A 17,300-nucleotide genomic window follows, 5' to 3' on the forward strand; every position below is an offset into this window, starting at 1 on the left:
ATTGCGTGACGAGCCCCCTCCCCCAAATTTCGTTGCTAGAGCAACGATAGCTTCGTGTTACATAGTTTGTTCCAGTTTACCGAGAACATGAAGATTACATGCGCCTGCCGCTTGACAGTTTTGTCCGATATGTACTTCCAGTTTAGGCAAACTGTTTTCCAGAGGTATCTTGTAAACTATATTTTTCTCTTTTTGGAAAAGGTGCACAGCACAATGAATCGCCTTCTGCTTGTTTGAATCAGATCTCGGAGGAGAAAAGCCATCTCAGAATCGGATGGTGTTTGGGTTAACATAAGTCAGCGCCACAACACTGCGCACAGGTTTCCAATAGTGAAGAGTTCAACATGTTGCGCGCAATATCGCAACAGCAAAAGGAGTTTCAACTTCTCAATAATACTGTATGTAACGCTGCGCGGAACAACTGCGCAGCAGCGCAGCACTTAGTGCTCCAGCATATCAAATCTATCTAAAAATATTGCAAGTTAATCCCTATAAAAAAAAAGTCTCGGCTAAGTATTGAATAAGTTGGTGTATCCTTTTGCGACCACATTTGCGCTACCCCGACAGCCTAAAAATGGCAGCATTTGAGGCCGTGTCGGTGGAATTCTACGCGCTGCTGGGCCAGAATAGCAACGTGTTAGTATGATGGCGACGGGAGTAATAAGACTCAAAACCAAGATATCCAACTAACTTTATAGAAATAAGCACAAACAGCAGTGATTAAATACATGATTAAACAGCGCACGCCGTAAAGACACTTCATGTCTATATTTACATATTTATTTATTTATTTATTTATTTATTTATTTATTTACTCAATTTCAATTACACAGATGATCAAAACAAAAACAACAAATTAAATATATTTACAAGTATAATATACATGAAAAAATTACTCAATTCTGACTGGCTGAGAGCAGTACAGAAAAGTGTAACAGTGCAAATTACCCATCGCAATTCTGGATTAAGATTGGCTGAAAGACAATAGGAAATTTTCTAAGCCAATGATATCATGTAAAATGATCACGAATATTTTGTGCGGAAATCTTTTTCTCGAATGAGAAAAAATGCCTTTAAGGTGGCTCCATAGGGTAATCATTTATGGCGTTGCGCGCGCAAGTGTTATGTTTTGAATGCTGTTTTTGCCTTCGCTTTCACACCTAGTCCTCTCAAACTTATTACATGTAATAAGCAATGATTAAATAGTGTTTTGCTATCATCTTTGTTAAAATTTTGGGATTTAGTCTTAAATTATAAATGCCAAAAGAAATGTGTTTTTTACTGTTTCTATGGCTTTATTTGTGATTTTCATGAATTTCTTCGGTGAAATCTTCCAAAATTGTTACATCACATCGCTTCCAGCGGGATACGAATTTTAAACACGAAAAAAGTAGGGTTTGTAAAGGCAGTTTTTTCGATATTTTCAAATTTATGTCTTCTACTGCTGCAAAAAAACCTGGTCTTTTAGATTTCCCTGAAAAACAAGCTCCAACTAAAGTAAAATATTTACTACCAATCTGCCAAATTTTACGGAATTTCACCGAAGGAAATGCGAGAAAATTCACTGTCAGTTTTGCTTCTTGTGCTCATGTTGACGTAATAAAATATCGAAAAACACGAGACGTTTTCCTTTGAGCGCGCGCAGATTACTTCCTCAGCGCTCGTGCGATCATAAAACTATGGGGAGCCACCTTAAGGTACCCCCCTAGAGTAATTACGAACACCCTCCCTATAGAGCGCGAGTTAGAAAAGGAAACTTAGTTAATTTCTCTTTGAGTTTTCCCCGTAGAGATTTACCAGTATGGGTACTATTAAAATAAGGCTTATGTTTTGGTTGTCAATTTTTGGATTTAGGCCGTTACCATGGCAACATCTATCTAATGACAGGCAGATATATTCCTCATTTTGACCTAAACTCCTTAACATTTATACTTTCCTTCGGTGATCCGATCCGGTCCGATCCAGACTTTGTCGACGCCGCTTCCTCCACGCGAATTTTTTCATGTTTATATTGTTAATAAGTAATCATACGGTTTTTCTCGTTCAATTTGGAATTAATTTGCACTTGTGAGTTTTTCAAAGAGCAGAAATTGCACTCGCCGAAGCGGCTTGTGCAATTTCAGCTTTTTCAAAAACTCACTCGTGCAAATTAATTCCAAATTGAACTCGAAACCGTATGATAACCTATACTAAAAAGGAGATATCTGAGTAATTAGGCCAGCTTATACAGGATTCTAGATTCCTTATTTTAAATAAACTGTTTGAGATAAGATGCAAAATACATAGAAAACTAGCATAGCCAAATCGCAACAACATTAAGTGATCAGAAAACTATAAAAATTTATCCTTACTTAAGTTAAATTTACTAATATAAATAGATAAATATTTATATAAATATAAGTATTAAGAAATTTATACGTAGCAAATCAGTACATTGTCAACACTGACAGCTATAAATCTGTAGTTACAGCGAGCCATATAAATGTAATTCTACTCATAACTAAGTTCTACTCGAGCAAAAAGATTGATGCAAAATGCGCAATACGCGCGTCATTATAAATTAGACATAGCAGATCTGGCCATGAAATATCCTGCAACATTACAGTCCCTGCACGACCTCAAGAGCAAATATTTTAGAAAAATCTTAGAAACTATTGATATAAAAGCCAATAATAAAAACTGTCGATCTCGCACTTGACATAGTAAAAGTCTAAAAATTCCTACCGGCTAATTATAACGTGGAAATCACGTTCAAATTTAAACCTGGCAAAATGGAAGATGAAGTAAGAATTAACCCTACACTAAAATGCGAACGGACAGCGAGTTGAATTTTCTCTCAACAAACTGGGTGTGATTCACGCCAGACCTTTCAACAAATATCCGAATATTTTTTGGGATATTTAGAGTTTTCCGAGATATTTAGAAAATATTAGGAAATTTAGAAAATTTACGGATATTTAGAAATGATTAGAGCATTTTTTTTAGTTGAGCCCTGTGTTTTCCTCGCTATTTTTCTTGAAACAATACTCAGTTGTATGCCAGAAACAAACCAGTTCAGCGAGGCCGGATTTCTCACTTCAAAACTGCATTCCAATAATTTCATATCGCTACAAGTAATAAAGCCACTCCTTTTACTGCTGCAAGAAAATTTTGAAAAATTTTGCCTGAATGATTCAAAATCTCTTAATTTGTTTTCGAGATATTTAGAACTTTTTTTGTTATATTCAGAAAACGTTTTTTTGGTGAAAAAAAAAACAAAAAACTCTCGCTTTACTTGCCGCGGTGACGCGACAGCGAAAAATCGGTTCGCTAACATGACGTTCGTAGACCTGACTTAAAATGGCTGTTTAGATCAGTTTTGATATGAACTGAATTGAGCTTGAACTTTTGATAGTACAAATGTAACGAATGAGCCGGTCTTTAAGTTATCTGAAAAACAATTACAATAAAAGAAACTGAAATTTACTTTTGTTTGTATCCCGGGGTGGGGTTAAAGCCTTAAAGGAGACTAAATTGTGCGCGAATACACCAATCAGAGACAGAGAATAAAAAAAAAAAAGCAATGGCGACTTAAATGGCAGTAAAGAGCTTTCATGTACGAAGAAATTGTAACGACTTCACGCTCGTTGAGTCCAAACCACCAACACAGTAATGGTGTTTTTTATCTGTTTGAATGCAACCCTGAAAGATGCTTTGTTGGTTGGGCATATAAACGTTCCGAGAACACCCTTAAATGATACCAAACGCGGCAATTTACACTCCTTAAAGAGACAAAAAGCACCATAGCCCGATTCACATGGTCTCCGGGTTGTTTGTTGTTAACTAACTTCTAAACACCACTAATTAATTCGCCATCTAAAATCTCACGTAACATTTTCTCTTCCCAATCTTGTTTCTTCTTGTGCTTGTCAAAATCCAGCACACGCTTCTTTCTCAACGCGGCAGGTAATTTCTTTTTCTTCAACTTGTTGACCATCACAAGAAGCAGTGACGAATCGTCGGCGTCTGCCTCCCTTTGGACGGCCATGTGCAGCTCCTCTCGACAGAAGTTGCTGGCGAGGTAATTCTCAGACAACACAATCAGCACTTGACGACTGCCGTACACACTATCTGCCATGTTTTCCACGATGGGCTTGCCAAGCTCGAAGTCCCGATTGTGGATGCTGTATGCAATCGAATGCTTCTCGATAATTGGGATGAGATTCTCAGTGACCCAACCAAAGTCCTTTGAACTGTGGCTGATAAAGAGTTGGTTTATGAACTCTTTTTCCACTGGGCAATCTGCTGACAACAAAGAAAACGAGAAGTTATTACAAAAAGGTTGATTTCTCCGTTCAAACCGGATGTGGCTTGGCTGCCCAGATTACTGACCTGTGACATGAACTTTTGGAATCTGACTTTTGTTCGTCCCGCACATCTGAAACTGATAGACCTAATCCAGCTAGCTACGCCAGAAACAACGGTACAAGAAGGCTACAAGGGTTTTTTCCCTAACTTCCGTGACTACCGAGATTATTCTTAAGTGCCTCAAGTGAAATGCTAATTGTCCTGCTTGAGGTAAAAACCACGAGGATAGTAAAGCTTCAAGACTGTTTTTGAGCCCAACGTTTACTAGTGGCTCATCAGGCCGGTGTTTCTCTTCGCCGTTCCCCGTAGTATAAAGTGACTGGAAGTATCTCCGCTATTCCCTGAATTTTTATCCCTTCGGCATTAAATTCGTCTCCATGGAGCATATACCGTTGGTTTCCTCTATGCTGGTTATTGAAAATAGGAAAATGATAGATAGTAGAAAACATTAGACCATGGTAAAACGATGTACGATGCAATTATCAAACACAGAAGACCGTGTTTGACCACATTTCCAAACACCGAGAAGAGAGTTGAAGATACGGCGCGCAGCGGAGTGTTTTTGACGAACTTCGAGGTGTTTCGAATATGGTCAAATACTGTCTCGAGTGTTTGATATATCTTCTCAATTGAAACTATAATTAAAGAGAAAACGGAGAGATAAAATCGTAAAAATCTATGTAATTAAGATCAAATATCTAAACACCGTCGCCGTCATAATTTCCTTTGTTTAAACTTGATTGACATACGAGGTCAAAGCACCCATAACAACGCTCAGTCAATAAATGAATTACATGATCCCTGAAGCCGTCATGATATTAATATTATGTCAAGCAATCTACCACTTACATTTTGTTTTGGAGGATGACGATGTCCTCCTTTCCTTGGCAACGAACCACACAAACAACAAGGCCAAAATGATGACAATTCCCACTGATGAAATGAGGACTGCTTGGAACCACTTTCTGTGGCTTTCTGTGGATTCTGTGGATTTTGAATCTAAAATTCAACCACGTCAGTAGAATCAGTACATTTAAGCAATAGACCACAATTTTTTATGGTTTATAGGTTAATAAACCACGCGGGATGTGGGAAGAACAAGAGAAGAATTCGTAAATCACTCGCCTGCGGCTCGTGATTTACGAATTCTTTGCGTGTTCTTCCACCATCCCAAGTGGTTTATCATGCCTCTAAACCATAAAAACTTGTGGTCTATTGCTTTTATATAACAACACGCATATCTGCGTAAACTTGGGCGTCTTTCCTGGCATATCGAGTTGTAAACGCCAGGAAATCGACATGGTGAAGTCTTAGTTGTCTTTTGTCGATTGTTTCATACTCTAGCATAGTGTTGTATATTGCCCGCTGTCCGTTTTTTTAGGCCTGGTCTGTGGTCTGCGTTTTTTTTAAGTAAAGCAATGAAGGTTTTGGCAGTAAAATGCTAACTTTCAACCTATATGATTGCATTTGTGTCCATCTATGTGGCCAACAGGATTTTTAAAAAAGAGATAAAGTATTGCTTATTGAAATGAACTCAGATACTAAAATGTCATGTTTGTTCTATGGGTTAACACTTTTCAACCCAGCTTGTTTCAGATATTGTTTTGAATGATTGCATTCTTTTGGTTATAGTATGATTTGGGAGAGTTTTTTTAGAGAAGAAGTAACTTTTCTTTTGCGGAGATTTTGGAAAATGTGTAGTTTCTTAAATTATCCACATCTCATACACGGAAGGGATTTTTTCTTATCCCCCCACTCTAGAAATTCCAATTAAGCGTCATACATTTCCTTAAAGATTTTGGCCTTTGAGACCACTGCCACCCTCAGGAATTTCCAATGCATTCTGTGGGGGAATATGGACATATTCTGGAACCACACAATGTTTTATTACTTTTTGGGGGTTAAAAGGGAAACTATAGCAAAGTTTGCAGGGATATCTTTTGTCAGCTTCATCCTCCCTTGCAAATGGTATTGTTTTTTGGAAAAAAGGGAACTTTGATTGAAATTGGTGTTTCGTGGGAATTTCTGTTTGTCAGTATGTTTAAGGAGTATTTCAAGCTTTTTGAATGAAGAACAATGTTTATTGAACAAATAATTACCAATAAATTCTGATCTATGTTTCTTGGGAATGTAAATGCTTGCTTGTTCAGTACAGACAGTCAGTCGCCTAGATGGCCAAAGTAAGCTTCAGATGTTTACACTATTTTCCGGCCGCAATGTTGGCGTACCGCGGAGGTACTCGTCTCTGTAAATTTGTGCGAAATATTTCGACGAATATCTGAGCTTGGGAAAACGCACAGAATTAATTAAAAATTAGCGAAGTGTCATCTTTATTAATCTCCTATAACATCACAATTTCTTGATTTAATCCACTAAATGGTTTTATTGCGTCAGGATTAGGTGACAGTGCAAGCCAAGAATTGTTTTGCTGGGGTCAACGTACATGTACATTAGTTTCTTTCAGCTTAAATGTACAATAATTCGCTACATGGGTTTCATTCTTGTAAAGACACAAAGCTCTGTTACAAGAAAATAACGAGAAAATATCGTTTAGTTCGAGATTTTATCGTTATTATACTTAACGAAGTTTCTCGGCGCGTTTTACCTAGGTGTACTCGAACAGATACATTCGTAAACAAATTTTCTAACCTTTCTGCTCTTGTTGCTCAGACGTTCTTGAGTTCGTGCTGGGATTCTACTTGGTTCACGATCATACGATGACGCTTATGAAGGTGCTTTTTATCAAGTTGAAGAGTTGATAGCCCCGGTTGATGGCTCCTTTGGTATAACATGATTCTTGATAAATTTACTCAAAATGTTCGCTCGTAAATTGATCTCTCGTAAAGCTTGCAGACCAACCCGTTCCGAAAACGCTCAATGTCCTTTAGTGTTGGTCTACCTCGAACGGTGTGTTCGTTTGTATATCATTTCATCGCCCCAGAAATCATGGAATCCGTGCTAACTCTTCAAGACGACAACTTCTGCAAATTCCATGTGCTGTACGCATGCACAGGTGACGCATGCGCTTTAGAGACCAGACAGCGATTTGTAACTGAACGCAAACAAAAATGAAGGGCAATTTTAAACTTGGGCTCCCTTTCGGATACGCCCAAGTAATAATTCAGAAGACACGCGAGATTGCCACGAGTTTAGTGGCACAATAAACCATAGCTGATTGACCAATCAGAGCGCGCGCATTCATTTAATTATTACATGATACGGCAATAATTACGCAGCCTGGGTCAGTCAAAAGGCGGTATATTTTTTACGATCCTCTTTTCAATTGTTTGGTTTCGGTATGGGTCGATAAGATTAAAAAATAATACATGTAACAAGACAGAACTTACGTATTATAAAATGTTCAAGAAATTGCACGCTACGATTGGTAATTCTTCATAGATGTTCGATTGCCTTCCTTGATCAAGTTGCGCGTTCGACAATTAACTTTATACTGTCAGTACGTTTATTGAAACTAACCATCATTCACGGATATGACGGCTGAAGACATTTTATTACGATCTTTTGGTGATACAGTGTATGTAATGACTTATAAACCGTTTTCCTCTTTTGTCCAATCTAGTTTACAACTAATGTTTTGCTGACTGAAAAGCTTTTAGTGAAAACAGCTGCTGACAGACAATTCGAGACTGACTGACAACGACTCACCTGAATGATCCAGGAAATTGTTCGACTCACTTGAGGTGGTCCTGTATTCAGTTGATGGTTGAAACTCTGAAAATGAGAGTGGAAGAGGTTTAACCTTTGCAAAGCTAAGCAGTATGACTAAATATATTGTATATGCGGTGTCAGTAACAAAACTGAATTCGTAACCAAGGTGAGCAAGGTGAACAAGCAATCAGCCAACCAACCAAGCAGCCCACCAACATGCCAGTCAGCGAACCAACCAGCCAGTCAGCCAGCCAGCCAGCCCCTTGTCAGTCAGTCAATCAGTCATCCAACCGACTAAACAACCAGCCAGTCAGCCAGCCAGCCAGCCCCTTGTCAGTCAGTCAATCAGTCATCCAACCGACTAAACAACCAGCCAGTCAGCCAGCCAGCCAGCCCCTTGTCAGTCAGTCAATCAGTCATCCAACCGACTAAACAACCAGCCAGTCAGCCAGCCAGCCAGCCCCTTGTCAGTCAGTCAATCAGTCATCCAACCGACTAAACAACCAGCCAACTAACTAAATGACATGCCCCTCAATCACGCATGCAGTCAACCTGCCAGCCAAACAACCAACCAGCCATCAAGTGCATTTTGTTCACGGTTTACATTTGACCATAAAGTTTTCTTACGATACCTGTAGTTGGCTGAGCAAATACTTTCAAGTCGATGGTAGCTTTAGTGGTGTTTCTGTCCTTGCAGAAGAAGTCACATCTGTATGTACCCTCGTCATTTTCTGTAACATTAAAAATAGAAAGGACGAGCTCTTTCTTGCATTGGCTGCCAGTGTCTTCTAAAGATTGATTATGTTTTGTGCCATTTCTTGGTAATGACCATAGCTGATATTCTGGGCAATATGGATTGTCAGGATTCCAATCAATCAAGCACGTCAGGTTCACATTGGAAAATATCCTTACTGAAACCTCCGTATCAGAAATGGTCGGGCCTTCTGGTATTGGACCTGTATTCAGTAAAAAAAAGAAACAATTCCCAATAAAACTGAGTTCAAAGCGATTGTACATGTTAAAAAATAACAACGAATTTTTCGTATGTAACAAGCCCGATGGATCACACACATCATGTCCGGTCACAAGACATGCTGTGAAATGGAACCCCTTGAGACTGGAGACACTGATGAACGAGGACAACACAACAAAAGATGACAGAAAGAAATAGAGGACAGTAGCACGTTACTCTCCTTCTACACCCAAGGAGCATTTCCGCCACATGTATTTTTCGGTAATTGATGTGACAACAGAGTGTATTCGTACTGGATTTAACCAGAAGGATTTCACACTCTACCAAGGCATCTGAAGCATACAGGAACTCCTTTTGAAGGCGGTAGCAGGCGAAAACCACGAAGAGGAACTAACGAAAGTGAGTGGCCGTGTAGAAGGATACTGACTAGCCGCAGTACAAGCAAGACTGACTCTAGCCGTCTCCTCTTCCAGACATGATGTAATCAATGGATTACTGACACCTCCTTATTCGACACTGTTGATTTGCTGAAGTTTTTTTCAGTCACTCGGAAAAGCCGTCTCAAACTCCTTCTTAGTGGGATTTGCACACTTGGTGAGCTTGATATAAAAGTCTTGCCGCCTACCATTGTCGTCAACTGACCGAGCTCTCTATTTTTCGCCTTTAAGCAGGTCACGACCTACCTAACGTCAACCACGAGATAAACCAGTCTCAACCACCTCACGCCTCTGCCTCTAAGGAACTAGCCTGCGAACGCAGACGTATTTCCGGCTGTCACTTGGTTCCACCGAAAAATAACGTCTGCGAACCCGGGCCAGAAAACGATTTCTGTGACGTAGGAATTCTAAGCCAATCACAGTTTAGCTCAAATAACCCCAGAACTATTGCGCGAGGTGTTCGCTGCGAGGAGCGCTCGAGTTTCATTCTATCATGGAATCTGATTGGCCAAGGAGAAACAAAAGGCATTACGTCACAGAAATCGTTTCCTAGCTCGGGTTCGCAGACGTTATTTTTCGGCGAAACCAAGTGACAGCCGGAAATATGTCTGCGTTCGCAGGCTACTAAGGAACCTCAGAAAGTCTGAAATGACCACGAACTTACCCTGATGACTCTGACAGGCGAAAGAATTGGTGGTTCCAAGATACAGGGAACATTCCAATGGGTTTGCGGGACCCAAAACCCTCTACTTTTAAAATACAACAAGTTACTTAAAACCTTTGTGCCCCTTCCCCCAGTTTCTCAAGGCTTGGTACGACCCTGTATTTTGCTTTCTTAAAAGACCCATTGAGTAGGAAATACCTGTTTTAGCTGGACTGACTTAACAACATAACTTACACTCAAAATACATTTCTATCGGACGAGAGGCGCTGCTCGACCAGCCAGGAATACCGTTTGTTGCATTGCACACATAGACACCTTCCTGGTCCTCACGTCCGGGTGGAAGACGAAGTTTGCTTTGCAGCTTTAAGTGTCCCTTCCTCTGTAGTAAATGATAAATGCCGTCAGTTCCGTTGGTTATTAGTTTGCTGTTCTTGAGCCAATAAACTGTATGAGGGAGGGGCCAACCTTTGAAAGTGCATAATAAGTCCCTTTTCTTTCCTTTGATGATATCATTTGGCGAACTTGTAAATGGCCTTACAATCTCCAATGCGCCTAAAGAAAAGAGCAAGTAGATATTTTACTGAGTTTAAATATGTGACCATTGACAAAGGCAAAAGTTAAGGACTTCATCGATACGTCTGTGTGTCCTCAATTTGATCATAAGTAAGAACCAATAAAAATGCGGGAATAATTTGACTTATTGCATAATTAAACGTCCATTTGATCGAGTCAAGTATGACGTCTCCAGTAGCGGATCCAGACCTTGAGCTAAGAGGGGCGGGGGGCGGTTTTGTATTGCTTGCCCTACCGACTCTTCTTCCTTCTGTGATTTTCTTCTTTTTCTACCCAAAATAAGGGGGCACCCGGGGCCCCCGGGCCCCTCCCCTTGACCACTGGTCTCGACAGGTCTTGTTTTGTTGTGTCATGCCATGTTAACATGCCATGTCACAGGGGTAAATTTAGAGACTGGGGGGGACGGGGTGGATTCACTGGATTGTGAAACAATTTGAAACAATTGAGAATGTTATGAAAGAAATTTAGGCAAACTGTCTGGACAGGTATTTCATTATAATTTGTACTCTTGAACATTGCCAGTAAAAGGTTTTCAACTAGGTTTCAATTCTCAAATTGCAACATTTTGGGAACATGCCCCATTGATTCTTTTTTAGTTTTGAATTGAATTGAATTTTTGAATTGTAAATTAGAAGGCGGGCCAGCCCGGTTACCGAGCTATCTCGGCAACCGGGATGAAAATTTTCCCCATAAGATGACTCAAGCCCGGGTAACCGGACGAAACTTTCTTGACAAAAATACCTTCGCTTCCGCAACATAGCGGCCATAAAAGCATAATTTTAATCTTCTCTGTACTTCCACTTCAGAGGTATGCGAATTAGTTTTATTAGTTAAGTCACAAGAGTCAACAAGGCTATGATAGTCGCGAACGATGCAACTTTTTGACACCACTTTGGTTTTGCTCCCTGAGGAATTTTCATCCCGGTCGACCGGGCTGAAATTCTCATATGAACAGTCAACAAAATTCGTCCCGGTAACTGAACCAGCCTTGTTACCGAACTCATATGAAGAGGCCCTAAGAGATTATCAATTTTTGTAACGTAGGTTGCCTAGACTGGGAGCCAATTTGAAGACTGACTCAGAAGTTTTTCCGCGCAGCAAGTGTAAAACGGCGAACACGATAGCAAACGCAGATACTGTCGTCTAGATCTTCCTGTTAAAGGTGAATTATGCAAATGTAGAAACTATTGCAGTAACATGAATGTTTAATAGCGTTAAGTAGTGCAGGTTGCAGCAATCACCAGATGTGTAAAAGAGAAAATCACCAATATCGTAACATTTGCCGGTGAACCAGTCCCGGCTCCTCCTGATATGGCCATGGTTTTAATTCAAGCTGCAACTTGGAGGTTTTTGTTTTATGTAAAAAGCACCGGCTTCGTTTTCTCCAGTTTTTTTGTGAGCTAGATTCTTATAAACCCATCAACGATTGAAAGAAAGATAATTTTTGTGTTAATTATCATTTTAAACATCAAAACAACACCCATTAGTTTGTTTTCGCACTGTCTTGAGACAATATTCATTTAAAGATGCAAATACAGTGTGCAAAACAACTTGCACAAATTTAATTTAACAGGGAAACAAAATTGTTGATGGTTCTCTGAAGGAAACCCAAGAGATTTGACTAAGCATTCGAAAACTCCCTTCGCCCTTAAGCTTTGAAAGGAAAGATATCATATAATGCGCTGTTGATTAAGGAGTTCCCTGACGCCCATCTAAACTACTAATCAAACAATATTAAATAAAGATCATAAAACTCTTACGTACTTGTGTAATTATACGTCGATTAGGTCGACTCATGTATGACATCGCGACAGGTCTTGTCTTGCTGTGTCATGCCATGTTATATCATGTCATATCTCATACCATGTCAAAGGGGCGGATTTGGAAGGGGGGGGTTGATTGGATGGCTAGTCACCCCTCTTTTGGAGAAGCAAAACATAAAAAGTTTGGAAACGGTTGTGAATATTTCATGGAAGAAATAAAGACAAACCCTCTGGACAGGTGGCTCATCGTAATTTCTACTTTGTAGTATTGCCAGTATTTCTAGTGAAACGGTTTTTCAATCAGGATCCAATTCTTAAATTACAACATTTTGGGAACATGCCCCATTGATTCTGAAACCCCAAGGTACCATCCCCTCCCTCCCCCTCCCCCCTTGAAAAATCCTGGAACCGCCCCTGAGATAGATTTAATAGTAAGAAGAAAATTCTTTTAATACGGTAGTTTTGAATTGTACCAGGGCTTAATGAGGAAACACTTACTCGCGAATTTTATAATGGTGCATCGACATGAATATTTTCCATCACTTTTCGTTGAATTTGATTGTTCTAAAACCAGATTCGACAACCCCGTACTACTCTTAACTCGTTCCGACGTTTGGTTCCAGGTCATGTCTCGAGCCAGTCCTCCTGTGATAATCGTGCAGTTGAGAGTAATGTTGGAGCCTGGATCGACCGTCATCGGATCAGTGTGCGTTTGACATCCTGACAAGGAACAGGAAGATTTTATTTCGCACTTCGTGTCCATCGCGAACGAGGCATCTGTTAAGTGAAGAGAAAACAATAAGACTACCCACCATGCATCGGTAGAGAACAAAGCACCTCGACTACCATGGTTTTAGAGGATGACATATTTTGAACCAATCACAGAGCGTAGCGATAAGCTTGGCTACTTTGCGTTTGTTACCCCATTTCGTTTCATGTATTTTTACTCGCGAAAGATCTTTTAAATTTTATCGTTTTTACAATTATGGGCAATAAACATATAAAGGCAGATCCATTAAAGTCAGACAAGTGAAATTTCTCGCCGAGCCTTTAAATTTTTATTCATGTCTCCCTCATTCTCTTTAGTTTCGTTATTGTTCCTAATATCGTATTCGTATCATGTTCTCCATTCACGTTTCTTGGAGTTTGCACAGTGCAGAGCAGGAGGAGACTGGAGGCCTTAGTTCACTGAAATGTCAAGTTACAAAATCCTGACCAAGAAAGAACCGATGGAACGCTCGTATTTACATCAAGACTTTCTTGCCGTATAATAAATTAAAATATTATTAGCCCTCTGTGGTCAGTTTTGTACTGCGCTCGAATCGTTCCAGCTAGCACGACCTCGTGTAGCCCTCGCCCGCGGCTAGTAAAGGCCTCTTCATATAAGCCCGGTTACCGAGATCTCGCCTCATTCCAATTTCCTTTGTTAAAATTTCGATATGTTCATATTGGAAGGCGGGCTAGCCCGGTTACCGAGCTATCTCGGCAACCGGGATGAAAATTTTCCCATATGATCACTCAAGCCCGGGTATTCGGGCGAAACTTTCTTGACAAAATACCTTCGCTTTCGCAACATAGCGGCAAAAAAGACATAATTTTAACCTTGCCTGTACTTGCACTTCAGAGGTATGCGAATTAGTTTTATTAGTTGAGTCACAAGAGTCAACAAGGCTATGCTAGTCGCGAATGATGCAACTTTATGGCACCATTTTGGGTTTGCTTCTTGAATTTTCATCCCGGTCGACCGAGCTGAAATTTCCCATATGAACAGACAATAAAATTCGTCCCGGTAACTGAACCAGCCCTATTACCGAACTCATATGAAGAGGCACTAAGGGTCTCTTCATATGAGCCCGGTCAACCGGGCTGGCTCGGTTTCCGAGATCTCGCCTCGCCACTCTTTCCATCGTAAAAATTTCGATGTGTTCATATGAGAAGCCAGACTGGCCCGCTTACCGAGATCTCGTGTTTTGCGACCGAGATCTCGGTAACAGGGATGAAAATTTTCCCATACGAACACTCCAGCCCGAGTAACCGGGACGCAACTTTTTACACGAAATAGCTTCGCTTTCGCAACATAACGGCCAAAATGGCACAATTTTTGCCTTGTATGTATTTCCACTCTAGGAGTAGGCGAATTAGCTTTATTAGTAAAGTTACAAGAGTCCAGAAAGCTGCGACAGCCGCGAACGATACAAGTTTATGTTCCACCATTTTGGTTGTGTTTCTTGGATTTTATCCCAGCAGACCGGGCTGAAATTTCCCATATGAACAGACAACAAAATTCGTCGAGCCAGCCCGGTTACCAGGCTCATATGAAGAGGCCCTAAGAGATTATTAATTTTTCTACCGTACGTGGCCTAGACTGGGAGCCAGTTTGGAGCCTATTTGGAGCCTGACTCAGAAGTTTTTCCGCGCAGCAAGTGTAAAACGGCGAACGCGATAGAAAACGCAGATACTGTCGTTTAGATCTTCCTGTTTAAGGTGAATTATGTAAAGTAATGTAGAAACTATTGCAGTAACATGAATGTTAAATAGCGTTTAGTGGTGTAGGTGGCAACAAAAACCAGATGCGTAAAAGACAAAACGACCAATATCGTAACATTTGCCGGTGAACCAGTCCCGGCTCCTCCTGATAAGGCCATGGTTTTAATTCAAGTTGCAACTTGGAGGCTTTTGTTTTATGTAAAAAGCACCGGCTTCGTTTTCTCCAGTTTGTTGTGAGCTAGATTCTTATAAACCCAGCAGCGATTAAAAGAAAGATAATTTTTGTGTTAATTATCATTTTAAACATCAAAACAACAACCATTAGTTTATTTTTCGTAATTTCTTGAGATAATGTTCATTTCAAGATGCAAATACAGTGTGCAAAACACTTTGTGCAAATTTAATTTGACAGGGAAACAAAATTGTTGATAGTCTTCTGAAGGAAAACCCAAGAGATTTGACTAAGCATTCGAAAACTCCCTTCGCTCTTAAGTTTTGAAAGGAAAGATATCATATAATGCGCTGTTGATTAAGGAGTTCCCTGACGCCCATCTAAACTACTAATCAAACAATATTGAATAAAGATCATAAAACTCTTACGTACCTGGGTGAGATATAATAACAAGGAGCACGAGGCCAAAAGAATAAAACATCTTACAAACTAAAAGAGGAACAAGCCGCCATGAACAAGAAGTTGATGTTCATCAGTATAAACTGAAGAGGCCGATCAAATCGTATTACGTGCCTGCTATCTCTGCAAAGTTCTTAACAGTTACACTTTAATGGCACTCAGTCCTTGCACGCGCCGGGCTGTGAATTTATTTGTTGTAAATTACGGGATTAGAAGCGACTTTTAATGGATAGAACTGTCTATATAATGACATTTTATTTACTTTAACTGAGCGATCAGTTCTCAAGTCGAAAGTAATTCACCTTTGCCTCGGTTTCAATTGCTACGCTGTAGGATTATTGGCTTAAAATATCCGCTCTGCTTTTTCATCCAATCAGACGTAAGACCAAAACCAATAGATACTCCCTCGCTCAAGTTTTCCCGCGCTTCACAACAGCTACATGTGATTTGCTTCGAATTTTGATTGGTTTAGAGAAATGTCTGTCTTTCGTGATTGGCCAGGGTGGCTATTTTTGTTTTAGTTTTATGACCCTCAATTGAAAACATTAAACCGCTCTCAGCTATTACCAACTAATAACATGCTTACATGATCCAACGGCAGTTTCATCTACATGCCAATTTTGCTTACCAGAAAAGTTTTTCTCGGGATCGAAATAACATATGAAAATATATGAACGTGCGAAAGGAACTTCCTCCGCCCCTTACTAAACTTTCAAAGTAAAAAACAAATGAAAAACAGGTTGCTCGTTCTGTGGGTTAACATGTAACCTAATCTGTGAAATTTCATCCTGTTAAAGCGGTTGGCGGTTTGTTTTATCTTCCTTCTCTTGTCTCATCACTCTGTTAAATTGAAGGACAAAGAAAAAGCAGTTTGGCGCCGCGGAACCGATAAATAAACCAGCTGCCGGTTCCCAATTCAATTTGAAAGTAATACATAACAGCAAAACGCTTTCCTAAGTATCCGTGTAGTTTTATTTCGAATCAATGTTTTGGTGAAAATAAAGTTACATTTATAAAAAGTAGGTGCTGTTTTCAGTCGAGACAAGTTATTAAAAACCTCCTGAAATAACAAGACAGACAAGACGTCAGCCAGCGAGCACATCCACGTTTAGGTGGAGGCAAGGTAGCCGGGTGGTTAGGGCGCTGGACTTGAAATCCGGAGCTCGTTGCTGTGAAAGCTAAGCTGGAGTTGTTTCTCGGTAGACCCTAGTTTAATTCCACGGTCATGTTTGTAAATAGCCAACTGGTGTGCCTCCTGTCAGTTGGGATTTTTAAGCCTATTATTTTTATTTGAAATGTCTCTTTCTTTCAGTTTAAGTGGCACGCCCGAGAACTAGCCAGCTAGTGGTAGCGAAGCGCATCGACCACTATAAACATTCAACATTTAACATTTTTTAACAATTTTTTCAATACAGCTTGGATCTCCAAACCTCAGCTAATTAATGCCTTGCTATTTGTAATAGTCGTTTTGAAGAGACGTTTTCCTCGAGATATCGATCAGCAGATTCTTTATTTAAAGCACTACAACGCCAGGCTTAAATACACTGGCGTCCAGGTTTTGAAATTTTGTGAGCTGCGAACGGAACACAAGCGAAAACAAAAACCATGTATGCAAAAAGACATTAAGAGAAGAATCTTCTGTTTGACAATGATATTGCCCGATCAGGCTTATGATATTTTACAGGAAATCTTCCCAGTGTGTTGATCATGAAAGAGGTGGATGGTTGTCTCCAGTGATTGACACCAAGGTTATTAA

At 40.0% G+C, this 17,300-nt stretch overlaps 1 protein-coding gene and 1 pseudogene across 3 annotated transcripts in view; both read right to left on the bottom strand.

The window, feature by feature from the left end:
* The window catches only part of LOC145481600 (uncharacterized), a 101,498-nt pseudogene that overhangs the window by 32,006 nt on the left and 52,192 nt on the right, over positions 1–17,300 (bottom strand). The gene's annotated exons all lie outside the window — the stretch shown is intronic.
* LOC145481595 (uncharacterized) lies at positions 58–16,158 on the bottom strand. 2 transcript variants are annotated; one of them, XM_081460107.1, is made up of 7 exons: positions 15,518–16,158; positions 12,925–13,203; positions 10,325–10,642; positions 8,649–8,972; positions 8,014–8,079; positions 5,197–5,346; positions 58–4,281 (listed from the first exon to the last, which is right to left on the bottom strand). In XM_081460107.1, the coding sequence occupies exons 1-7, from the start codon at positions 15,564–15,566 to the stop codon at positions 3,830–3,832; spliced, it is 1,638 nt and encodes a 545-aa protein (XP_081316233.1). In that variant the 5' UTR covers positions 15,567–16,158; the 3' UTR covers positions 58–3,829. The 2 variants fall into 2 exon arrangements, with proteins under 2 accessions (XP_081316233.1, XP_081316232.1); XM_081460106.1 differs by having other exon boundaries at positions 58–4,284.

The sequence above is a fragment of the Orbicella franksi genome, chromosome 3 (genome assembly GCF_964199315.1).
Source record: "Orbicella franksi chromosome 3, jaOrbFran1.1, whole genome shotgun sequence".
Classification (NCBI taxonomy): domain Eukaryota; kingdom Metazoa; phylum Cnidaria; class Anthozoa; order Scleractinia; family Merulinidae; genus Orbicella; species Orbicella franksi.